Source organism: Corvus kubaryi, unplaced genomic scaffold, assembly GCF_017639235.1.
Source record: "Corvus kubaryi isolate FWS band 111438036 unplaced genomic scaffold, C.kubaryi_AGA036_p1.0 37385, whole genome shotgun sequence".
Classification (NCBI taxonomy): domain Eukaryota; kingdom Metazoa; phylum Chordata; class Aves; order Passeriformes; family Corvidae; genus Corvus; species Corvus kubaryi.
Genome location: NW_024581127.1, coordinates 71,024 through 97,715, shown reverse-complemented (window position 1 = coordinate 97,715; position 26,692 = coordinate 71,024). Strand labels below are relative to the sequence as shown.

Sequence of the window (26,692 nt, the reverse complement as noted above, 5' to 3'; positions counted from 1 at the left end):
AGTTGATAATTTATTCATCTCTTTATTTTGTCTCTCTTAATGTTATATTATAGCATAAGGGTAATTTCTTGACAGATGAATTACATAAACATTGATTAAAAAATTCATTTCTCTCATTAAATTGCATTTATCCAATTACCCATTAAAGTGACTTGTAATGCGAATGCACATTTCTCACATGACATTCCAAAGCAATGAACTGGAAAATGACACCTTGCCAAACTGGCACATTCATACATCTGATAATAGAATTGAAAGACAAAAATAAAAAAACAACAACAAAAAACCCATGAAAAAAAACCCCACCCAAAACCCAAACAAATCCCCAAACTATTGCCAGCTGTTTATATCAGTTTTCGTCACTATCTCAGAATCCAGCATGGTGTTTTGAACTAATATTTGTCTAGAATAAAGTAATTTTATTCTTCACCAAATGGTGGTAAATCAGAAGCCTGAAAAACACTCTACTTAGTGCCCAAAAGAATTTTGGAACTAGAGGAGTTCTAAAGAGCAGAAGAACCAGACTCATCTGCAACTCATTCAAAGGACACTGGAAACAACCTCCCAAATCACTCTGCAATGATGGGTGCAGACAGATCTCAATGGGCTCTGCCTGTGCTGAGCATGGTGTGGGCCCAGCATTCTCATAGGAATCTAAGAACAATGAGCCAGCTCCAGGCCACAGAGCAACAAAGCTGCATTAGTGCAGCTCTGTGCCCCAGTTATCGTGCAGTAGCAAGAGTCAGAGCTCATTAGCTCAGGAACTCTGCTAAGCTCATTTATACACACAGTGTCTTCAAAACTGAGCTGCTAAGTCTGTGAAATGCTGAACTGTATTTGTGAAGCTACTAGGTCAGACTGCATCTCTGCACTTCGTGCCACTTCTTAGCAAGAAGATTCTCCTCTGATCTCAGCCATGGTCTGAGGTAGTGCAAATTGACTCTAGAATCTAAACATCACATAGACAGCTATACCTCAGAAAAATCCCTGACCTTTTATCCCTATGCATACACTTAAAAAGCCCCACTTAAAACCTTTCTACTAATACAAAACATGTGACTACAACTAGTCTTTTTTTTTTTTGTTTGTCAGTATCAGTACTCAGAATAATCTCTCAGAAAAGACTCAGACTAAAGTGTAGTCTCTCAAAAGAGATGAGACATTTTAAATACAAAGACTGAGCCAGCAGAGATATGTGCAGGTATTACTGGGCAGATCTTATGGGTTGAGCGTCTTTTATAGATCTTTTCACATTCCCTCGAGTGACCTGACTCTGTATCTGCTTTATTTTGTCACAGAAGCAGCAATCGCTCTTTGGTGCTCAGCTGCATCAGCAGTGAGCTAGGAACTGTTCTCATTTATGACAGCCTTCTGAGTATTGCTTACAGGCTGCTTTTAGAGGTCTGAGCAGCCCCAGATCTTCATGCTACTGCAACAACTGAATTCCTGGAACTACTCTTTGTTAATACAGGTGCTATGGTTAAATAACACTTAAGAAAGTCTATCCTATTCCAATCCTGTTGGGATTGAACCTTCTTTATAACACTACTGTGTCAAATTTTATACGATCTGCTTTGTACCTTCAGGCACACACAGGTCAGCCAGGTGATCAGGCCTCTGCTTCTGGATTTGAGAAGATAAACCATCACCCTGTTCAGTTTTTCTTTATTCAAAAATCCTGAGATACTTTGTGAGCAGGGAGCCACATATTTGCATGATAGCCAACTGTTCAAAACATCTCTGGTGACTTTATCTAGGTTATCTAGGAGGTGGCTCAACCACATTATTGGAGGCAGAACTGAACTGCCTCGTGCAGGCCAGCCATGTTCTAAAAGAAGTACAGCCACACCTTCACTATCCAGACCTACCAGTTTGGCTCAGCTAAAGGTTCTCTGGTTTCCATGGCCAATGAAGCTTTCTCCTTTTTCCAGTTATATCTTGCATCACAGTTTGCTGGATTTGCTTGTTCATTAATCACATTTACCATGTTTCTGCCTATCCAGCCCCTGGAAAACTGAGCTCTGATAGTACATATGAAAAAGAGGAGCGAAGAAAGAAGACACACAATCACATTTCTATTAAATGTGTAAATTTATGAGCAATACACTCAATAAAAGCAGCAAAATCTACCATGTAACGGAAGTATGTTCATAACTTCATTCCAAACGCTATCAGGTTTACTGAGCTACAATGTAGCCACAAAAGAATTGTGACCATAGGTCCCAATAGTCATTATCTCAAGTTGGCTCTTTTCTCACATCTGTTTCAGTCCAGCAACACATGTATCACACAGTTCTGCTTCTGTGTGCTTTGCCATGATTAATTTCTGCAGCACAGCTACACCTGCAGATCCTTCCTGCAGATCATCTCAGTGTTACCATTGGGCAACTGTGACTCTTCTTCCTGAGCTAGCCAAGGAAAGCCCCTTCTCTGCTGCAGTAATTGCCACTATTTCAGCCTGGCCCCATGCCAGTCCAAGCCTACATGATCTCACGGACCACATCTTCTGTCCTCAAAATGAAGGATTTGGAACAAGAATGCTAGACTTGGTCTTGTTTATTCAGAGAGGCTTTTCTGGTTTCTTGCACAGAACTACTGATGCTTCCCTCAAAATGACAGAAAAACTTTGGCTGGAAGGGAACTTTGGAGGTTATACTTAAATACCTTCAAACTTAAATACCATTTGCAATTCACAAATCCCTGCCTATTATGTCAGGATAACTCTTAACACTGAAACAAAGCACAAAATCTGTATTTGTACTATCATTATTACAAAATATTAACTTAGCAAGAAGATCTAAAGCAGAAAGAAAACAGTACTGTGTAGAACTAGGAATAAATAACAGAATGATTTATGTAAATTATGTTAGACATGGTAGGTTGTTCCCCTTTGCTGCCAAACAGTTAATCTTCGCTCCCAGCTCTGATGTTTCTGTCCAGAAGAATTGAACATATTGATTTACAAACCTCTTGAAAACATTTAGCATTCTTTTGGTTATTTTAGTTTAAAATACGTAAATGCTTGACAGAAGCAAAGACCAAAAATAAAGACAGTGGAATATCAAGATTTTCCTAGATTAAAAAATAATGAATAGAAGAATCTCTCGCTCTAGGGAAAGTAAAGCTATGTTTCCAGAGAATTATGAAGTTCCTAATAAAAACAGACTTCTGTTTTGTGGAATTAGAAGTAATTAATCACATTTCTAACTAAAGGACATGCAATTTAACATAAAAGGGATTTATATTAGTACCATTACATTCCCTATTACATGAATACAGCACATACAGATTGTAAGACTTTTTAAGGGGCTGGATGATTTGTCGACAAATCAAGAATAGTTCCTTGCTGAGCCAGCTTATGGTAATATGAGCACTCCAGGGTCCCATGCCAGGGCACAACCCGATCACCTACAAAGATTAGAAAGGAATGTTCCTCACATGTGCAGTCCTGAGTAGCTGGCTCTCTGTATCACAGATCTTGATACTTGTTTTTTAACCTTTTCCTTGAGCAGAAGCTTATTACTGTTTCTAGACTAGGTGCACAACAGAACTGATTCCGTATACTAAATCTTGTTCTCTTATCTTTTTACTGTTATAGGATTCTTTGGTGAGAAGGAATAAAGTTCTATTATATATTATATTTCAATATGCAGATGACTTCCAAGGTAATTGCATTTACATTAAATATTTTACTTCCAATTTATTTTCCACCAGGCATTGCAAATGAGAATGTTATACAAAATAAAAATGCATAGCTGTACACTCAGGCAAATAAGCTCAGCATCATAAAGTTATTCAAATTTATAGAAAATATGAAAGACTTCCTTGATTGTAACTTGCAAGTATGTACTTTTACACAATTTAATTGGATTATACTTACTAGATAACATGATTTAAAAGCCACCCTTCAGTGCTGTAGGCATCACTGGTAATATTTTAAAGGTTTCAATAATACATAAACAAGATAATAAATACTCCTCAGACCAAATCACATAATTCAGTAAGAGTGTAAAGTAAACAGATCCTCCTACTCCCCAGAGCCTCCATATTACCACTGGCAACCCCCAATGAAAATCCTGCTGCTCACAGTCATGGGGGTGAGCAGAAGGGCCAGCTTTGCAATCAGTCCAGGAAACTCAGATATCAGATATTTTACAGATATTACAAGATAGGGGGGGGGGGGAAGGAAAATACTTCACCTGCCACTTTCTCTTCGTATTTTAATTATGACTTAAGATAAGTTCCTCCTTTGCCCGTATAGGCTAGCATGGGATGGAAAACATTCCAAGACACATCTTGGCATGTGTAGGTCAAAACAAACACTTTAGCATTATTTTAAAAACTTGTGAAGTTCTATGAGAAAATTTTCATCAATAGCTTGTTTATAGAGAGGCTTTAATAAACAGATAGGTATACACATATTTAAGCTCACACACAGAACTACCACATACAAACTCATACATTAGGACTGTGTACAAACTGTGTTTGAACCTGAGCTATTATATATTGCACAAACAAAAAGATGGTACTTATATCCTGCCCTTGGAATGATGTGAACAAAAGAGAGAGCCTAGAGTGTGCTGCATTGAAAGAAGATGTGAAGGTGACAGCAAAGACACTCACTTTGTTCATTATGTCTTGAGATACCCCTCTTTCACTACAGGATCCTGGGATAAAGCAAAGATAAAAGTGGGCAGAACCACCTAAAGAATGACACTTCAAGTATGCAAAAGAATTTTTTTTGTTTGACTTGATCTCTGTGCAGGTTTTCCCCATGAGGCAAGAATGGTCTTCCAGTAGAGATGCAAACATCACTTTTGCTCTCACAGAAATAAAACTTCAGACCCTTAGCTGCTTTCACAGAGAGCAGCAAGATCCTACACCTCCCCCGATGGGATCCCTCAACCCATTTCTGTCACTGCATTACAGTTGTGCAGCTCTATCCTCTTCTTCGTTAATCCAAGTGGAAGTGGCAGCCTACTATGAAGAAGAGAAACAGACTTAGCTGGTCTATACTTGGATGCCACAAGTGGAGGGAGTACCTATACAATAAGGGATTCAAAACACAGTCACAGTTCTGCTGTGGTGCTAACCCCATCACCTGTAGGCTGCTCTCATTTGTGATACGAAATTTCGCTGAGAAACCCCATGGACTTCTGGAGTAGGCAGGTGACTACCTGTCTTGCCTTTCCGTCATAGCAATATCCTCCAGCCAGACCACCAACGGCCACTGATGGGTCTATTTGTCTAATGGAATTGTCTAATTCATAGATACATAGAATATCATAAGTTGGAAGGGACTCACAAAGATCATCAAAGTCCAAATCCTTAGAGTAATTAGCTGCTTATTAATACTTTTGATTGGATTAACGAAGCACAGCGCCATCAATCTACCTTTCTTCTCAGCTTCACTGCATGTGAACTTCTCAGATGCCATTTCTTTGGCTTCCACACTCCCCTTAAGGTCTCAATATTCCCCTTTCAAACAACAACCATCTCTCCCAAGATCATGTTGGATACACCATATTTGCCAGCATTACATTAATCTCAAGTGTGGGTATGTTCTACTCCTTTTCTTAGGTCTTAGGACATGTCCTCCCCATGCAGAGCAAGCTCTCAGTGTTAGGAACTCTCTGCTACCTTGTATTCTTCTGGTAATGTACCTTCAATGTCCACATTATGGCTTACAGTTAGATTTTATAAAAATGTAATTAAAGACAGTTAAATCAATTTAGTAAAGTACATTTGGGTTTAAAAAATTAAAATTTTGTTTGGCTCATGTTTACCCACCTGAGCACATAAAATTCCCTAACTGTACTTACCACTTCTTCTCACTTGCTCCTTCCCTGCATCCCCACCCTTCTCAGCTCCATCCCAAAGCCCAAATACCTTTCCATTGAGAAAACATTTTGTTCCAAATGTACCAGCATGCAAAAGGTTCACAGGCTGTTACTCTAAATTAACATTAATGCCATTTTAGTAGCCAGTCATGAGTAAACCAAACAGGTTTTTGAAATAAGATATCTTCTTTACAACATTAGGCTCAACACTTCACTACTTCAGTTAATGTGTTGTGATAGGAGTTGTAGGTCCATATTACTATCTTCCTGTACATCTGCAGTGAAGTCTCACAGTGCAGTGTAATTGGATCTTCACAACATCACCTTCCACCTGCTGGCAAGGGATAATGGCACAGTTTGTAAAACAGCTTACTACAAAGAAAGTAGCAGTCTGATAAATTCAGAAAGATAAACAATGACTGTGTAAACGGAAGTCAGTGGAAATTTTAACACTAAAAAACTAATTTGAATTTGCATTAGAGAAATACATAGCAAGAAATTTGAGGAAAAAAGCATCAGAACTGTAAGCTCTTCACCAAGATGAAGATTTAATGGTAGCTTGATCTTAGACTCCACAGGCAAGTACGTTCCAAACCAGATAATATCGTTTGAGGGCTACAGACCTATGGCCAGAAAGTTTACAGAGGTAAATCAGGAATGGTTAATGAAACAAGAGTTACAGTTGGTATGATCCAGCTCTGTGTGCCATTCAATACTATCTTGGAGCCAGTATAGGAGCTATGCTTATAAATTTCACACGGGAAACAAAAAAGCAGTAACACAGGGCAGATTCTGTTGCTGGCATTACTCTATTCAGCTATTTCTCACTCATATTGCTGTATCAGCTAAGATCAAAAGAACTCTACTATCACAATAAAAGACAGGCTCCCCCTCCCAGCAAAGGAACACATTCTGTAAGTCAGCCACCCTGTAAGTAAGGACCACATATGGATGGCCAAGAAGTACTAGGAAACCATACCATCCTATTGATTACAGTGCACCAGTCCTCACCATGGGCTAATTTTTTTTGTGCCCAAGAGTTTTAAGGTGTTATGTGAAGTAGAAAAAAGAACATAGAAGAAAGTACACCAGTGCTTATTATAAAATACAACATATGGGCAAATGAAGTCAGCATCTTAACTGATGAGAAACAATAACTTTAATCCTTGTATGGTGAGTCAAATGTCAGACAAATGACAGGCATCTGTCAGCTTGTGGAGCTGGTACCCACTCATGCTCTGAATGCCAGTCTGGTATTTGTGACTCTATAATATACAGAACTTGGCACCCTGCCCTCATTCCACACAAAGCAAGGGAATGAAAGTTGAAGGCCCTCAAAAATGAAGGAACTTTTGCATGTGTAATGGTAAAAGATTCTGCCTAAAGATCTTTCTAGCTTTTTTTAAACTTGCTATTTTGAATGTTAGTTTTCCTGGACTTAGTCTTAAATTTGACTAGCTTGACTAATCAGATGAAAATAGGAGCAGTTTCAAAGTTCAGAGTCATCTGAATTATTAAGAATGAATGATAACCGTTCAATGTAACTGATTTTCCATAACCACAAACCAGAAAACTTCTCATTGGAATGATAGTGCATTTCCACTGCAAAGTAGTCTCTCCCCACAATCTACAGGATACACTATCATGACCATCACACCTACAAGATACCCAAATTGTAAGGTGAATTACTACTACCTGCTTCCCCAGAGGAAAACACTAGCTTATACCTGCCAGATGGAACTGGCAGCTGGCAACTCAGTGCACTACAAAGATGTTATGCAAATAGGCTCTTAACAAATGGGTATTCTAGCTTTCTGTTCCCACTCCATTTAAATCTAATGCCTCTGACTCCCACTCCCCACCTTGGCTGGCTCTTTGTTCCTGCCCAGTTCAGACTGCTTAATACACACACACACACACACAATTTTTATTATTTACATAGTTTATCACAGCAAATATTAATTACATGTATTTACTCAAAGACATTGCTTTCAGTTTGCTTGCAAACAGACCTGCTTTGGCTGCATCATGTCAAGCAAAAGAAGTCACACATTTCTGTGTCACAGACTTTACTCTTTTGATTGCGAAATACATATCCCCATTCTCTCACTGAGGGGGGACAAGATTAATAGTACAGCAAATATATATACTGCTGCCCTGAATGTTCAGTACTGCCAAGTGTTTGCCTAAGTTAGGCTGCACCTAAACAAAAGTTAGCATGCCTAACTACTTCAAATAAATGAAGTAATTGCTCTTCCAGTTTGAAAAGTTTAGCAAAAAATTGGCTTTTACTTGTCATTAAGTGCAATCATGCATAAACCTTACCAGCCCAGTAATTTTTTTTAGGAGAAATTTCTGAAACTATTATAGTGAAATACACAAGAAAAAAAATAATAAAAAACAACAAACCAAAACAAACAAAAACCCCGGGGTATGTAAGGAAACAGCAAAATGAACCACTCTTGAAAGGTTCTGGTTCAGTAGGAGAGAAAGACATACCTGTAGAAAACTGAAGTAGATCTGATAGAAGCACACAGCTGGCAGAAAATGCCTATTGCAGAATGCTTTAAAAATACACAATTTTTAAAAAAGAAGTATTCAAATACATTATTTACAGTCATACAGTAAAAGCTAACCCGACAAAATATAAGAAGAAACTTCATTATCTATCTCAAGAGAGTAATGAAATACAGTGAGTTTTAGACTGACTCCTCTCAGATCTGTCCACATCCTACTCACATCATCAAGCTCCAAAGCTCCACCAAATTCATTTAGTAATGAATAAAACATGGCAAATTTTATTACTAAGAGTCACTTGCCTAATGAATAAAGGATATTGAGCGCGCCAAGATTCTATGATTAAGTTATATTTCTTCAACTGGTACATGTATCACTGAAAAGTGAAATAGGCTTAAAGAGAAACAGAAGTAGTTTGAGACAAATAGAAATGGTTTGCTTCATGAAAACAGCACCCTTAAGCTGTATTCTTTAACCTTGTAAAATGAAAGACCAGGTGAGGGTTAGAAATGCTAGCACTATCTAAGACTTTGTCTCTATGCTAAGAAGTCCCATTTCTTGCGGGTTTGTGGGTGTGGGCGTGTGCTTACCCTAGGCAGAAGTAGTTTCCAGAAGCTGGAAACTACTCTCAGGCGTGAGAGCTCATGCTACAGGCTATTCCCCCCAAAATTACTTGCAAAGAAAGAGCATGACAGAGTTCTAGCATTTGATCAGTTCTAGTTTACTGAAATGTGTAATTTTTAAGAGAATACTACTCATTTTCTGCCTTGCCCCTTTACTACAGCCAGACTGAAACTAGCTGTGGGGGATCCCTAAGCAAGTGGCCTGGACTGAAAAAGCTTCCTACAGGGCAAGCTCTATCAATTACAGCTCTTTTTAAAAACAATACTAGCTACTCTTTACCTTAAAAACAATATTAACTATTGTTTACCTATTTTTTGCCGGTGTTTTCGGTTTTTAGATTCTTCTAAATCCAGCTAAGTGAAGTCTCTCTGCTTTTTTTCTGGAATGACAGAGTATGTAAAAGCCTCTCAAGGCCACAGAACTTTCCATATGTTAAATAAACTTGAGCAGTATTTATTTATAACTGAAGATACAAAGTTCACTAGAGAGGACTCAGTTCTTTAATTTGCCAACAGGATGACTAATCAGCAAGTATGTGCTGGCCAGAGCATGGCAGCCATTCAGCTATGCACTAACCAGACACACTGGTACACACTACCTGAATATTCCACAGGGATGATCACAATTCTCTGTGGAAGACAGGAGGCTACTGAAGCAGAGGTGGGAGAGAATTCGGGGAAAGAAAGGAAACAAATCTCCAGGAATTTAGGCACAGTGTATCCTGCTGCTCCCTGGACAATTTGTTTTCTTTCCTAATGTGGAAAATTCACAAAATTATTTTATTGGACAGTGTGAACTAGCAAGACTAGTTCAGACATGGCATCTGGGGTAAGCAGCTATTGGTGATGGCTGATTTAATAAGAATATTCCAGGTTGATTTTGGAAAGCTGCCACATCACTCACAGAAATGTACCATCCATCAGGACAACTTATTAAATCCATTGCTATTTCTGTTCATCTATTCTTCAAGCTTAAGAATCCTAATTTATGGCCAACAGCACTTTTTGCTTTTTAAACAAACAAAACTCTAGAGCTTCTGACCAGAAATTTTTGCTATTCAGATAGCTCTTTTAATATTACTACTTTTGCTCTAGTCTGTACAGCAGTTGTACCAAATGCAATTGTGGGCTAGAGAAGACCTTTTTGATTCTTTCCTGCTTTGGCTAAACAATTCAGATACCTTGAAAAGATCAGCAGTACGTTGTCAGGAAAGTACCTTCCCCTTATTTTTCCTGCTAATTTCAGTGGCACGTATGATGGCATGTGCTGGGAATGGCTGACTGAGCTTCATTCTCTCGTTGCCACTCTAATGAGGATTGTATCTAAGATAACAGAAATAATACTGATCCTGGTTTGTTGTAGTGTTTTATCTGTAGTGTTTTACTATTTGAGCTCCATCAGCTGCTCTCCATCTGGAAGGTATGACTTCAAGTTTAAATACCTTTCAAGGCTTATTTCTGATGGTCTTCCAAGCATACACATTACAAGTAACTGTTAAAAGTGCACAAATAAATGTTTACTCTTTTCTTCTGGGAATCTCATGCTGTAGGAAACAAATCCACACATTACTGTGCAGGTGCATAGGGACATGACAAAAGGCATCACTTAAATTCCAAATACCTTCACAGTTTATGCAAAATCTAATCACCAGATGAAAATTATTTCTCTGAGAAGTTTTCTTCATTCTCAGCTTTGATTACACTCACAGGGATCAATTTACCTGAATCAGACCTGGCAAAATCTGCAGTAAGACCTCCAGAATCCAAGCAATGCTGTAACAAATCCCAGGCTACTAGGTCACACCACTGATCCAAAGGCCAAATGTTATTTGAGTTACTCCTTGTCAATACAAATCAGCTGAGAGCAAGGAGAGCAAGCTATTGACCTACATTTTACCTTCACAATTTAAAACCAAACTTTACTTCAGCCTTAGCTGTGCCTGAACCAGACATGCTCCACCTGGCTCAAGTTCTTTGTGCTTATATTCTGGATAAGTACATACTTCTGAATGCCTTTCAAACAAATGGCTGTGTTCTATTTGTCAGTATCACCAACTATTTAGAAAATGTTCTAAGTTTTTATAGGAATGCACAAATCTAATAACAGGTGTCTACTGCCATAGAAGTACTGTTACAATAAATACATTTAAAAAATAAATAAAAGAGAGATTTCATCCTTAAGAGTAACCAGCTCAACTACACCTTACTTTACTGCAGATTCACCTAGCTGTAAGTGGAACACCAACACAGAAAATGAAGTTGTTTATGTTTGGATAACCGAGACACTCTTCACCTTCTCTTGTCTCTCCCTCTTCCCAAAACATCCGATCTGTTTTTCCACAAGTGGTTAGTGAAGTTTGGCTGATAAATGAAAACATCTGGATGTTGATTCTCTGAACTGCCTGTAACCAGAAAGATGATCAGCATTTCAAGTGTCAACTTGATAATCCAGAAAACAAACAGTAAAACCTGTTCATCACCCTCTTTGCTCTATAGTTATCCAATGCACATTTTTAAACACAGCCTGCTGGTGGGAACACCTTTTCCAACTGGCTAGCAAGGTGCATAGTTCACCCACCATGCACGAAAAAAATATTATCTAAGCAATCAAAAACCTTAAAATTCTACATACCTAAGTTTTCAATCGAAAATATTATACTACCTTGGAGTTTTTAACATAGTATTTTTAATGCCATCCTGAGAATTCTCTCCCTCTTTTCAATGCAATGTATTATGACATAAAATAATTTTTCCTCTCTTGCTGGAGAATGAGCTTTCCCTTAAAAATCAATTGAAGCTCATTTATTTATGAGAAACATCTATAATTGAATGGACAGCTGTATGTCACTTAGAATGATCAACATGATTAACAGGGACACCAATAGAATGAGGGTGAACCCCTTAAGCCTTCAATTATCATACTTTTTCATACAAGAAATGTCACGGCCTATTAACAGCACAACAGATGCCTTCATGACAAACTCAGATAAAAACTGTGAATAGAAATAAACTCACTATAGCACTGATTTTGGCACAGGTGCAGGGGGATTTAAAATGGGTTATTCAGCTATGATACAGGAAGTAAAAATTATAGGCCTAATTTAATGGTTCCTTTAAGGAGATGTCACTCATTCATTCATATTAACACTTTTCACTCTGCATCCCATTTCACTGTTATAGACAGGTCATATATCTGCAGTTCTTTTAGAAATTAGGAGATTAGAGGCTGAACCCTCTTCTTGTGTAATTGTTTCATTGCTGCTTCTGCTTATCACCTTGGATGTATTTCTTTCTGTCAAACAGCAGAGTCACTGTGCTTGAATGAATCAGGACAGCAAAACAGCTGTGACTGCACTAATGCAAAGGTATTTATGGAAACAAAATGCACAGTAAAAACATGCATTTATTTTCCAAGCAGGGCTCATTATTGGTGGCATTCTTTTAATAAAATGATTTATGATATGCAGTATAATTTAAACTTAGTTTAGCTGTAGTCTCAACAAGGAGTCAATTAGGACAGTTTGGAGTGAGGGTAAATGTGATTCTTGCCAAGAGAAAGGATTTTTTATTTTCTCTTTTTAAAAGCCTGATACCAGTAGAAAGACTCCAACTGACTGCTGTGCGGTCTGTCTCATAGCCCTTGTCTTTATTTATAACTCCTGTTTTTATGGCTTTTTTTTTTGCCTTTGCCTTACTAACTTGCTCCTTCCTCATTGTTACATTCTTTTTTCTGTCCTGTTTCTCTTCCTCCTACAAACAAAGACAATATTTCTCTTCTTGTGGTTTCCTGCACACCCTTACAATGTACCAAACACTTAGCTCTAAAACAAATGAGCAGATTAAAAAGTGATGAGCCGTTCACATGCACATTCACCTACCCACACTGATGGCTTTTCTCTTTGCCACTTCTCCCAAAAATGACATTTAAAATATTTGCTTCAATTTTCATTACATTTCAGATCAGAAGTGTTTGTCATATCATTTGTAGCAACACTCACCCTGGCAAATTTAAATCAAATTAGGTGTTACTTTCTCTAAAAGAACCGATATCAAGCTGTCCCAAGCTTCTTCAATGGCACATCACGGATCCCATAGCCTGGACGTACATGGTACTCAGGTGATCCCAGTAGGAAAATCAGGCCTGCTGCTTTCTGCAAATTAATCTGAAAGTCTGCTTAGTCCAAAACCACATATCATGATCACATTTTAAGTGCATGATCAGAGATATCAGGCAGAAATAATAAAAAAAAAAAGACTCTCTGGTCAGTGGAGGACAATAGCCCCTCTTATCTAACATTCCTCCTCAGTTTACAGTTGTCTGGGGACTGGGAGGAAAAAGTCCTGATGCTATAGGAGATCAATACAAACCTCCAAATGACAAGATCATGCAGAAGGATAGTGATCAGCATGAACATACAATACTGTATGAGCATTTGTACCTCTGGGTGTATATTTAAATCTTGCAAGGGAGACTTCTTGGTCAGAAGTACAAGCAGGTTCTGAGTACACCAATTACAAAATGCTGGCAACTGTGTGCCAAAGTAAACAGAAGTAAGGAATTTGACAATCCCTTTAAAGCCCAGAAGTTTTTTCACAGTAAAACATTAGCAATATCCTTCTGAATGTCCTATCCTATCTGCATGTCCAGGGGCTTCAATGTTCTCAGTACCTCTTTTCTTATCAAACTGTCATTTCCAGTAGTTCAGCTTCAGGAAACTGCATCCCACATTAACCACAAACAGCTGTTGTCTCAATTGACAGTAATTGCTACTTTCAAGAATATAGTCACACATCTATTTTTTACTAATTATTGTATTTTCAGTAATCCCAGTACCAGATTTTTTTTTTTTTTTCTTTTCCTTTCAGGCAGCAACACCTTAGGACAGTTCACTCCTTGCATTGTACTTCCCAATTTGCTGAAATGTTAGTAATTCATCCTGTTAGCTTTTTTCTGATAAATTCTACACAGTCATGAGTACATCTACTCCTCCCTAACAGCTTTTAAACTTGTCCAGCAGCTTTAGCCTCACCAAGTAAAAGGGAAGCATCTCAAAAAATATTAAGTACTTACACATCATGTGAAAATAAGACTGGTAGAGTGCCATAACCAAGCAAAAAGTTCAGATACTCAACTGTACTTGATACCAATTAACTCACATGAGAGATACCAAGAAGTAGGGTTCATTGGTTTTGATGTTCCCAAAACTTGTTGCTTTTACTTCTACTGTCTGAAGTGATATCAGTGTGCGCACACTGATATCCCATTACTTGACTAAGCATCTAAGTGCAAATCCCATTAAAAAATACTGATTAACGCTCTCCAGTAAATTACTGTTTCTGGTTAGCTTCATGGCACTACTATTCAAAACACAGTGCTGACCTTCGATTTGAGAAAAGGCTTCCTTCTCCACACATCCACTTGCAAAGGCTCTAACTTTCAAAATTGTTTGTTTTGACCTGAAACACTGTATTTATGGCCAGGACTCAAAGCTGGGTTTTGCTTTATTCTTTCAGACTTTGTGTTACACCAAACTGGTATTTAACCCAGTCTCAAACGGAATCATCAGTACCAAAAGGCATCCTGAACTCCTGCAAAAAAAGAGGCTTATTTTGTCACAGGCAATTAAAAGTATTTTTAAAGCCTCAAAAAAGCCTTGTTGGGGAATTTATTGTCTGATACGACAAACTTCAAACTCTTTCACTCTGCTGATTGCAAAGGCGCTCTCTTCGGTTTGACAAGCTGTTCCATAGAATCAGTCACAGAATGGGTCAGGTTGGAAGGGACCACAGTGGGTCATCTGGTCCAACCTCCTGCTCAAGCAGGGTCCTCCTACAGCACATGGCACAGGATTGTGTCTGGACGGTTCTGGAATATTTCCAGTGAGGGAGACTCCACAACCTCTCCGGGCAATATCTTCCAGTCCTCAGTCACCCACACAATAAAGAAGCTCTACCTCATGTTCAGGTAGAACTTTCTGTGCATCAGTTTCTGCCCGTTGCTTCTTGTCTTACTGTTTGGCATCATCGAAAAGAGCCTGGCTCCATCCTCTTGGCCGTTAGGTATTTATACACATCGATGATGTCTCCCACAGTCTGGGGGCTTAACCGGATGAGGAGCGCGGTTTAAGACACAGGACGGGATGCTTTAGGCGGTGTCGCCATATAAATGCCGCCCTGCCGCCCACCCCGCTCTGCCTCCCCGAGCTCCCCAGCCTCTCCTCCCTCAGCGGCGGGCTCGCCCCCGCTCCCCCGCGGCGCGCGCGCGGCCGAACCCTCGCGAGAAGCCGCGGCTCGCGCCCGCGTTTGCCACGTTCAAACGGGCCGGCGGCGGCGGGGGAGCGCGGCGGGCGCGCGCAACCGCTGGGCCGCCGCCCCGCCCCCTCGCTGCGCCGCCGCCAATCAGAGACGAGGGGCGTCACGCCTCGCTGGCGCGATTGGCTGGCGGCGGGCGCGGGGGCGGGGCCGCGGAGCGCTCGGGGTCGCGCTGCCGTGGCCTCAGCGCGTTCCTGCCGCAGGCAGGGCTCGGGCGGCGGCGGCGGCGGCGGCGGCGGCGGCGGCTCCTCCTCCTCCTCCCCCCGACGCGCTCCCGCTCCGCCCCCCTGCGCTGCCCGACGGGAGGTGCGATGGCTTCCCGCAAGAGCTCCAGGGCCGCCGGCGGCAGCCCCAGCCCTGGCTCCAAGAGAGGTGAGCAGTGCAGCTGCTGCGAAGCAGTAGCTCTGCGGAGAAGGGGCGGGGGCTCCAGCGGCGGCCGGAGCCGGGGGAAGGGAAGGGGCAATGTCGCCCCTGCCCGCGATGCGGGGCAGCCGGCGGGCGAAGCGCTGGGATGCTGCGCCTTCTCCCCGCCTCTCCCGCCCTTCACTTCCCTCCCGCCGGCCCCCTCTGGTTCCTCCCGCGCTGCGGGAGCTGGGGACGGGGACACAGGGATAGATGGCCGTGATGTGTCCCTCGCGTTTCCGCCGTTCCCTGTCCAGGGAGTTCACGTGGAGGGGAAAGTTGTCGGGCCTGGGTGGCGGGGACGCCCCTCGAAGGCTCCCTAGAAGGAATGAGATGAACGCCGGGCAGGCCTCAGCATCTGTGAGTATCCCTGAGACCTCTTCCTCCGGGAGATGGGGGTAGAACCGGGATGCCCCAATCTCAAGTCTTTGTTATTCTCGTATCCACACTTGGATGTGGACTATCTCCTTAGACTGACCTGGTTAGGTCAAAATTGTTAAATCAGTTGTAGATGGAGCACCTAAGCTGATGGTTTCTGTAGCTATCGAGGCAAGGAGGAAGAATCCATAAAAATGGAAGCAGGAGGATTTTTGGGGCAGTGATCCCCACACCTCCCACCCCGCCAGCAAAGAACCCCTCACCAAATCTGACTGTTCACAGACCACTGTGTGTGGACAGTTTATGTAGGGAAAGTTGTATGTGCATTGACATTTCTCAGCATAGCAGTACACGCCTGAAAGAGGGAAAAAACTGTCTGTACTTCTGGAGTCACTATGCAGCCATGTACACTGTACTGGAGAAAGGAGGTGTTTTTATCACAGATTGAGCGTCGTAGCTTCTTTGGATTTGAGCTTGGTGTGCATAGAGCTCCAGTGGTAAAATGTGGTGATGACACAGAAATAATATCTGTTGTCCCTCTTTGAATTTAGCAATAATAGTGAGAACAGTGTTCATTAAAGGATGAACCATACAGGATTAGTTTACCTATCACATGATGAATTAAGAGGGAAAGATTTCAAATATTCTTAAGCTTAAAAGAGTTTAGAGATAATATTGCTATCTTTGTAAAAGTGTTTTTTTTTAATTTTAATTCCTTTTTTCAATTGCTGACCTCTGCTATGCAGTTTATGTTAATTACGGTTTTTGCTTGGACTGGAGGTGCTGTGATGATCACCCAGTATTAAGCATGCTGAATACAGATTTTCAATTTTAATGCCTTAAAAACATACATCCCTGTTGTAATTTTGAATACTGAATATGGTAGTTAATATTTTAAACATCACTTTAAACGTTTGTCAATGGCTGAAAAATAAATTTATCGGTAAACTGAATCTCTGACTGAATAAAAAAAGCATTCCATGGGTTTTTATTTGTAGTCTGAGTAAAATTTTCTCTCTTTATATTAAAAGATGTCTTTGAGGGGATGAAGCAGTATGGGCAATGTATTAGGCACTCTACTAACATGTAACCTCTTAAATTTGTTAGTATATGACACTCCTAATTAGAATCCCTTGGACAGCCATAGGAATTACAGCATGAAGCTGATGCTGTTTTCATAATTGCAGCTGCAGAAAGAGGTAAGGGATGGTAACTCCTGTGTGAATAAAGGAGCAGCGGGAGCAGCGGAGCCCTCACAACAGCAAGCTTTCGCAGTCAAGGGATGTGAAAATGAGATGAGGAAATGGTTTTGAGATGGCAAGTAATTGAGACTGGGAAGTATGAAAACCTCAAGTCTGAAGCAGTTTTTGCTTGATAGAAGTATTCACTTTCGCAGCAGTTCTTGAGAGAGGATGTGGCTTCTTGCCAAGGCCTTGCTCACAGCTCTCAAACCACTGAGGCTAACAGCTTATTTCAAAATCTGTGCACTCAAGACAATGCCAGCATCTGAATGTAGTAATCTGCTTTTAGGTTTCTGCATCAGAAAATATTTACAGTAATCTACAAATAGATTAAATCCAAAATAGTTCTAACTATAGTTTATGTAGGTGTTTTCAGGTACATTGTAATGTCAGAAGTGGAACTAAATATCTTTTAGAAATAGAACTCTAACTTTTACTTTCAGAAGTCATATACTAGAAACTGCCGAATCAGTCCTAATTAAAAAAAAAAATCTTTATTTGAGCTTTGTAGTGCTACTCATTCTTTGAAAATTACATTTGCAGAATTTTATGACTATACCATTGATTTTATTTAGAGTACAGAAGTGAAAACCAGGGAAAAATTTGAAAGTTTGGGGATACTTAGAGAGGGAAACATGTGTTTGTTATTATCCTTACTGGAAAGTTTGGCTGCTTGTTACTAGCCTGCAGAACCCATTGTAAAGACGTGGCCTCTCAAAAAGAAGAATATCAGTTTTAAACACTAGATGAAGTAATAGATAGTTGCTCCATTGTTAGTTGAAGCATCATTAGATGAGGGACAGTTTTGTTACAGAAACAAATGCATAACACCTGGTCATGAATCAACTCCCTCAAATTTCATGAGATGTGAAATGTGGAAATGTCTTGGGCATTAGCAGGTGCCTGTGGAGGAGCCTTCCAGCAAGACTGAGGATCAGCAGCCCAGCTACTTTTCAAATACAGATGGCTGAAAAAATATGGATGACTTTGTAAGCTATGCTTACCTATAGAAGTCCAGATTATAAGTTAACTATCATTAGGTTGCTGTGTGGGTGTATTGTGTCTTACAGTATGTAAGTGAGGACTTACTTAAACATAATTCTTATTGAAGATAAGTTGTGCAATAATTGTTTTCTTTGCATTTCTGATGGTAGGTGGGAGAGGAATTCTCCGTTAAGCTAGGCACCATACACACCACACATTTCCAATGCAAGGCATCATCTCTATCTACAGACAACTGTAATTTATATTTAAAAACCCATAGTCCTACCTCAGCTAGTTCTGAGGCTGTGTTGACTTCAGTCTCCAGGATATCAAAGAACTCTACTGTTGCTTTGATAAATTTTCTTTAATCTCTGGAATAACGATTAAGAATCTTTTGACATCCCCTACTTTTCTCTACAAGATCCGAGGAGATGTTAGTTTTCTCATTTTGCTGTTTTAACCATGTGGTTTCCTTACATGTGCAAATGTATTGCAAAGTTTTTAACTCTTTTTACTCATCCTCTGGACCCTCTAGTGCCCCTTACTCTAATTCTTTGATTAATTTTTGGCATTTCAACTTTCTTCAAGTTTGTTTGGGGCTTTTTTTGGTATGCATTCAAGGTGACCTGATGTACTTATCCAAATGCAATTTTGTGCTATCATTACAAATGGTTTAGTTAACTGTATCACTTCTAGAAGTTGTGCCTGTTAATTTGCAAGAACGTCTACTTTTTATCTCATCTCCATTGTAAAGGCTACTTTGGAGTGTGCTTTTATCTGGATGAGGCTCTCCATTAGCTTTTTAATTTACCTAAAGAGCAGGGAAAATTCATCAACTAAACAGGTCACATTTTGCTGCTGAAGTTATTTCTTTGGGAGCATTGAACTTCACATCAGTGCTTCTAATGCTTGAAGTGGGATTGCCCATCCATTCTGTGGTGTCTCTCAGCTACACATTTGTGCTATGGTATAACATCTCATTTTTTTACACCATGGATTCTGTTTAAATACGATATCTACCTAAAAATTTGGTCTCTGTAACTTCTGACCTCAACTACTGTCCAGTGTGCTTGTTTATGATCTTTACAGTTGTGTAGTCATCTGATTTCTTGTATTACAATCTATCAATTATTTCCTTCTTCATGTTAGTTGAAACCCTTAGGAAGAAGGGTGTTAAGGTGTTGGAGGTCATAAGTGAGATGTAAATTCGGGATGCTGTGTGGGGCTTAAAAAATGTTTTGACTTGTCAAACTGTTCGTTGAGCAAAAGTGACCAAAGTCCAAGTGTTTGCTGAACCAAAAAGAATTCTCATGATTCAATTAGCATGCTGCTCCGTGCTTTGTTTTGGCTTTTGAAACTCAGTGTCAAAGTGTTTTCTTGTAACATTATTGGTCTTCAGAAATATACAATGAATTGTTATTACTATGTTAGAGTTTCTGTATGTCTATTGTAGACAAATGAGAAATACTTTGTGTCTTACTGGTGGAAACTTTGTATACTGTTTAAGAAATTCTGCAGTGATTTCTTCTGGAAGTTTGTCCTATTGCCTAGTTTAGTTGCTCACAACTAGTTGAAGGTCTTGTATTTTTACCATTAATGCCAGATGCTAATACAAATAGCAAAATCATGAAAATGTCGACAGCCACCTCCTTGTAATTCATCTGTCTGCCTTGGGTCTTATTCAGGGTGGCTTTTCTGGAAAACATTTTAATATCTTGTAAAATAATCTGCCAAATTAAAAAATTTTAGCAATAGTAATGGTTCAAACATCTGTAATTTGCATGGTATGTTGCAGCAGTGCCACTGGTGAAATTATTACATTTGCTGATTCTCCTTCCTTCTTCTCTTTTTTTTTCTTCTATTTTTTAAATGTCCTGTACAAAACTGGAGACAGTAACTCTTCAAACAAGCCAATTTGCTTATATCTGATTAAATGAAAGTGATATAAAAACCATGCTTAAAATGGTTAACACAGGTATTCATCATCTTATTGAGCAGATTTGCATTGAAACGCTGAATCCTCGATACACTCTTGATTCATTTGTCTGATACTAGAGTCAAGTGAGCTCTAGAAAGACAACACTTCAGGTTTATCTGAATGAAACTTTCTCTACACTGCACATTAACTGTGGAAAGGTGCAGTAGCTGATTGCCGAGGTTACTCTGGAAGTAGAAACAATCTATTTGAACACAGTACATGCTTTTATGCTTTTTTATTTTTCCCTTGTTGCCTGGTGTTTGTATATCCTTTGCTTTTTCTCAAGGATGTGTTATTTTGGGTTTTAGGATTGATGCTTAAGTGTAGCAGCATGGACATAAATGCAAAGAGCCTGATACTTTCCTCTCTATCGCTTTTCTCCTGAAGAATTCTGAAGCACTGAGAGATTCCTCTCCAAACTTCCAGAGATGCTAACACTTGGTAAAGACATCAGAGTTCTCATGCCCCTTTTGATCTAGCGTGGGCTGAAATCTTGGGTCTGCTCTGTCTTTTCTAATGGATCTTACATGGGTGCAGGAAGCCATTGTGGGCTAAAAGAAATTATTCACAGTGCTTCAAATATGGAGGAAAGTTGCACTTCATGTCTGTAAGGATGTTTAATATATTTTCTGAGCATTTTGTTAAGTGTTTAAATTGCAACTTTTTCAATAGCCTTTTGAGGATAGGGCTTGTTTAAAATGCTAGGTGAAAAACCTAAACTATCTCTAGTATCAGGGAGACAGGAAGCTGGAGTATGTTTTCTCACTTTTGGCAATTACTCAGAGAATGCAGGCAAAGATTCCCCATCAGAGGACATAGCTACTCAGTGTTCAGACACCAAGGATGTACATCATGTTGGGGGATTAAGAAGTTAAATTTTTTTTACCAGTTTAATACTACAGGTCTGCAGTCAGCTTAATCTAGTTTGAGGCTGCTCTGCAGTCTTCCTCTTTTCAATACCACTTCTCTGTACCTGAGTTATTGACTGTGCAGGTGCAAGATGAATCACACAGGGAACTGATAAGGAGAAATCTGATTTTTTTAATTTCCCCCCCCTCTCTGCTAGACTGTCTCAATGCACAGCTTTATGGAAGGTCATTTGGGGAGGAGGGAAGAGTTGACAATGAGTGGGTGGGCATTAGGAGAGTGTGAGGTTAATCTAGAGTTTTAGGTTTGATCATATATTCATGGAGCCATGGTGCGAACACAAAAAGTTGACTGGTTTGGTTGGCTATGCTAGTATAATAGCTGGATATATAAGGGCTTCCGTAATGATAGCAAAATTTACTAGCAGTAGAAGGCCTATATGTCAAGATTATTTCTAATTACAGAGTGCATAAAGAGGTGACATTTCAATAATGCTGTCTCTTTAAAGTGAAAACCCCTTGGCCGATCACCTGTATGAGACAAAAAAGGGTTCATTTTCAGCTGGAATCACTTTGAAACATGTAATAAGAGTTCCTGTGCTAATTCTTATGTTGAATTCTTCATTTTAGAGAACTTGAGCAATGAAGTTCTGGTTTGCCCCAAGCAGTTCTTTCCTGACGAAGATCACAGTCTGGTAATCTGTGTGATAGCCTGCAGCAATCTTTTTCCTAACTGCATCTATGGGATAGCTCTTTGCATGGAAAAGTTTTGAGCTATGCTTTGAAGTGGAAATCATAATATTATGTGTCTTTAAACATGTTGGAAATGAGTTATGTAGATAACTATGGACTGAGTTTGAACATACTGTAGTACGTGTGGTTCAACTTCGTTAGAGCTTCAAAGATTAAACAAATTTTAGTTTTCTTTATATGGAGTTGCACTCTTACTCTGCATGTACTTAACCTGATGCAACAAATGCTACCAAGTTGTTTGTTTGAAGCCTTTCTTTACAAAACATCTAATAGCTGGGGGGGGGTTTAACTATTCAGTAGTGGTTTTCTGGTTTTGCAGTTTTATTTCCTGAGGTTCTGTTTGTTAATTGACAGTTAATTACTAATGCAACATGCCTCACTTTTTAAATTTAAAAATTCTTAAAGAAAGTTCACATAGTAGGTTGTAACTGTAGTCCTATTTCTTTCCATAGTAGCGAGAAGACACAGATACATCTTTTGAAGCCAGAAGTTTCTGTAAACAGCAATTTCTCTGCAACTGAGATCTCCTAAAAACATATTTTAGTAATGTATGAGACACCTAAATCCTCTTTTGTACTCTGTAAGAGTTGCAGGTGCATCGCACCCTTGTGGACAAACACCTAATTAAATTGGCTTAGTATCAGACTTGAAACTCTGATAAGTTTTAGGCATTTTAGTCATTTTAATATGATCTTTTTTTTCAATGAGCAGAAACTTGTGAAAAGCAGAGTTGTAGGTGCTTGCATGGCAGCTGGAGTTTTTCTATTTGAACTGCCTCAAAGCATGAGAAAAATTTAAAGTAAACCAACCATAGTCTGTTTTCTTTATTTTGTGGCTTAATTAGGACTTGTTGCTAAAACAAATTGATGTGACCCACATTACAGGATTGGAAAATGGAACAAGGAAAAAATACCCTTAAATTAATGCCAGCATATTATGTACGGAGATGAGGATTTTCAACCTTATGTAATAGAATCTTTTTTAAAGGTCACCACCAGCAAAATTTGCATGTTCTAGGCCCAAGTATTTCTTGTATTTCCTCTCCACATTTACCTTCCCTGAACTCTGTTCCGTCCTAAATACAACCAACCATTTAATTAACCTAGTAATTATGTAGGACTGTTGGCTGCATTAAATCATTCAAAAGCAAGATAGGTAGATTGTATAATTTTAGATTTTATTTCCAGATGTTCTGTGGGAGAGAGCTGGTTAATCAAAATAGCAGCCATTAAAAATCTTTAAGCAATTTGTACAGTTAAAATCAGTATTTTGTCTACTCATTGGTGTTACAGAGATACTGTTCTTATAGCAGGAGGCAAACTAAAATTTCTTTTTAGGCATGTGGTCTTAACCTTGAACTTCTTGTCTTGATGTTTGACTCAAGTAAGTTTACAAGAGGCACGTTCTACATTCAGTTTTGGACTTTAATTCTATTTTGTGCTTATATATACATAAAAACAAAACTAGAGAAAATTGACTGAAGTGTTTGGGAAAAAATGCGTACTTTTCTGTACAAATCTATTTAGATTAGGTAAATGTATTACAAAATATTTTTGTTCTGTCTTTACAGGACTACAGGTTTTTTTTTTTCCTCCGGTGCTAACTATTTAAGCCTGTTATTGTACTATCTTTAAGTTTGTGGGGAAAAGGTTTAAAAGAAAAAAAGTAATCCAAAGTATTTAGATAGTGATAAATGCATTAAATATTGCTTAAAATATATTCCTGTTGAAAGCATTCATTATAAAACTCTTTGAAGTTGTAAGCAATGTAGTTTTTAGTCATTTAAGCTGTGTGCACATCTGTATGTATTTCTTACTTGTAATAAATCCTGCTTGAGGAACTACCCAAAAGATAGTCATCCAAACAGCCAAAAATTGAATAAAAAGCCAAAACATGGCTTGGACAAAATTTGGCTAGGTTTTGGAAGTGATCATCTTTCTATCACATTTAGAAAAGAAGCAGGTACAGATTCAGGATTTTCTCTCATGAATTTACATCTCTGTACTCCTTTCTCCTTCTCTGACTTCAGTAGTTATGCTTGGACAAATAAGACTTGAGAAGAAAGTTGTTAACAGCAGCAGCTCTTAAGGGGCAAATAGCTGGTGTCTCCAAACCTCATGGAGAAGTGTGGAGCCACCACTGCAAATAGAGCCCACTGCTGTGTTGTATTTAGATCAAGTGCTTTTGACAAGTCTCTTGAAACTGTGCAACCTCCTAGGACAGACTTTCTCACTAAATTTCTCCTTTTCTTTCATTTGTGACTGTTTTTCTCTTAGAGACAAATCCTTAGGTTTTTTAAAAAAACCCAAACAACCAACAACCCTGAAGCTAGTCATTATTGGAATGGGTTTTCTGAGTAGATTTCTTGGGAATAAATTTTATTATTTTTGTTGTGTATATATGTCTTAGAAGAATCATGCAAATGGAAAGCAATAGGATTTATTTATGGTAAGAAAAAATGTAACTGCTGAAGAATAAGAAATAAATAAATAAATGTAAAAAACCCCAGCCTGGAAATAATGCTTAACGTCAATCAGACAGATTATAATCTTATTCTTGTTTTGGATTTTTTTTTTCTGAAGAATAATTAATTCTGACTTAGTAATACATCACCTTAGCTTGCAACTAAAAAACTCTTCTAAATATTGTGGTGTTCCCTGTGAGTCAGAAAGCTATCTCTAGGCTTAAAAGTACTTTGAAATGTAGCAGCTTATATTCAGAAATTGGGTTATTGACTATCTCTTTATAAACTGAATATAAGCCAGGTAAAAACCTATATGTATTTATTTTACTTGAAACATATTTTCAGATAATAGGATTGGAAATTTGAGTCTTGGGGAACTAAAATGGTTTTGTTCTTATACCTTTGGGTATACTTAGAAATGTCTTTAAACCTATAAAGAAGTTCAAACAGTGTTCCCTAGAGAAGAGAACTAAGTCTGACCTTTCGCATCCTTACTAAGTGAGGACTTGGAGGAGATGTTTCAATGGAATCACTTCATCTCATGAGGGGAGGAGCTTCCTTTCACTAGGGAAGTTCAGCGGGGTGCTTATGATCCTAGCGGTTTTCTACATATTTTGTGATGCATCCCTTTTTTTGCCATTTGTTTGTTTTTTCCCCTCCAGCTGGCCGTTCCCAGCATCTCCATGATCAGCCTGCTTAGTCATCTAATCCTGAACTTACAACTTTGCTCTTGCTTTCAGTATTTATGTTCTTTGATTGTATGTATAGTAGGATATTTTACTGTGAGAAATCTTGTAGGGATTGAAAATTAGGGACCATAAAGGTTTATGTTTGGATTGATTATATGTGAAATAAGGAAAAGTTCCTCAAATACTTATGTAAAAATCTGGTAAGTGTCAGCAGGAGAGCCAAAATTGCATTTCAGTTAGTTAATTTTTATTTCAAATTTATGTTTTGGTCTTTGTGTTTCCTTTGAAGTTAGTGCTTTTTCTGTTCCATCAGTTTCCCTGTTCCTAATCAGTAAGTTTCTGATCTAGGTTATTAAAGTCATTTGATAGCTTGCAGCGGTATCTTTATAACCATATAGTCTAGATTATACAAAGTTTAGACTGGAGATCTAGTTTTTAATGAGAGAATAGTAATTAAAAAAGCTATTTTTCCCACCTCCTAATTTCTGTTAAGGATGTAGTGCTGAAGAAAGTTTCCTAGAAACTAAAAGGAGGAATCAATTTTGTATTGCAAAGAATTTTTATTGAATTTATTGAAAGTAAAACTTTACCTTAAACTTTAGATCTTACCTCTAAAGACTCTGCTGCTATGATTGTTTGTAAACAAACTAAAATTTCTGAGTATTGATATTTTTGAGAATTTAAGATTGGAATATTTCATGAACGATATTTTAAGTATTTTAGTAAAAATCTCTGTTCCATCTGTAAAGTAAACACAGAAAATAGTAACCCTGTCTCACTTTAAAAAATAAAATAGAGTTCATAAAAGCACAATTTTGTCCATTGAAAGTGTATTATTCTACTCCTGATGTAGAATAACACTGAATAAAAATAGAAGATGAAAATTTTTATTTCAGGATAGCACTTGGAGTCATGATGGTTTAGGGACTTCTTAAAATGCAACAATTCAATATGTGCTTATTGAGTCAATTATAAAATACATATTACAAAAAGTGTGTGTGTGTATACACGTACATGACCTGTCTCTCAGTAGTGAGAGAGTGAAAAAAAGCTTGTATTTTAATAGAAAGGGGGAAATAGTATCAACAGAGAAGGCTGTGAATTTCCTGAGACACTTAAGCAAAATACTTGTTACTGACCCAACTCAAAAAACCCTCTGTGTAAAACCAGTTTAAAATAATTACCTGCAGTTCTATTACTGGAAATGACTTGCAACACTTGCTTTATCATTAATTATATTGGACAAGATAATTTAGCAAAAATGTCAAGCAGTAGTAGACCATGCTCATAAAACAGAGGTTGCTTTCTGTCTTTGCACTGCTACTAGTTCTGCTCTACTGGTGATAACATGGTTCTTTTGTACCTTATTTTAGCTTTTTAGTTCTCTCCCATATCTGCATTTTATCACACTGCATTTCCTTCTTAAAACAGCTTGTTCTGAAGTCTCCCTGTAATCTAGCTAATTGATAGTTTTTTCTTCTGAAATGTGATTTTTAGTTGTTTCTTTGAGGTTAGTGTTTTATTGCTTTTCCTTTTAATGTGTCTTTTTAATTTCTAGTAAGTGCCTGCTTGTGTGCACCCTTATCTTCAAGTGATAAACTATAATTTCTTCCATATTACTTCCTAATCACCTTTGTGGGAAATA

General features: G+C 38.6%; 1 protein-coding gene and 1 long non-coding RNA gene across 2 annotated transcripts in view; both read left to right on the top strand.

Moving 5' to 3' along the window:
- The first annotated feature begins 15,449 nt into the window (after window positions 1–15,449).
- Window positions 15,450–26,692, top strand: part of LOC121668606 (aspartyl/asparaginyl beta-hydroxylase-like) — an 81,301-nt gene continuing 70,058 nt past the window's right edge. Inside the window, exons 1-2 of the mRNA XM_042036488.1 lie at window positions 15,450–15,519; window positions 15,553–15,664. Of these exons, the coding sequence (XP_041892422.1) occupies window positions 15,604–15,664 (61 nt within the window). The 5' untranslated portion in view covers window positions 15,450–15,519; window positions 15,553–15,603. The remainder of the gene's footprint in view (window positions 15,520–15,552; window positions 15,665–26,692) is intronic.
- Window positions 21,281–23,613, top strand: LOC121668607. Its single transcript, XR_006017487.1, has 2 exons — window positions 21,281–21,836; window positions 22,347–23,613. It is a non-coding gene; the product is annotated as an uncharacterized LOC121668607 (long non-coding RNA).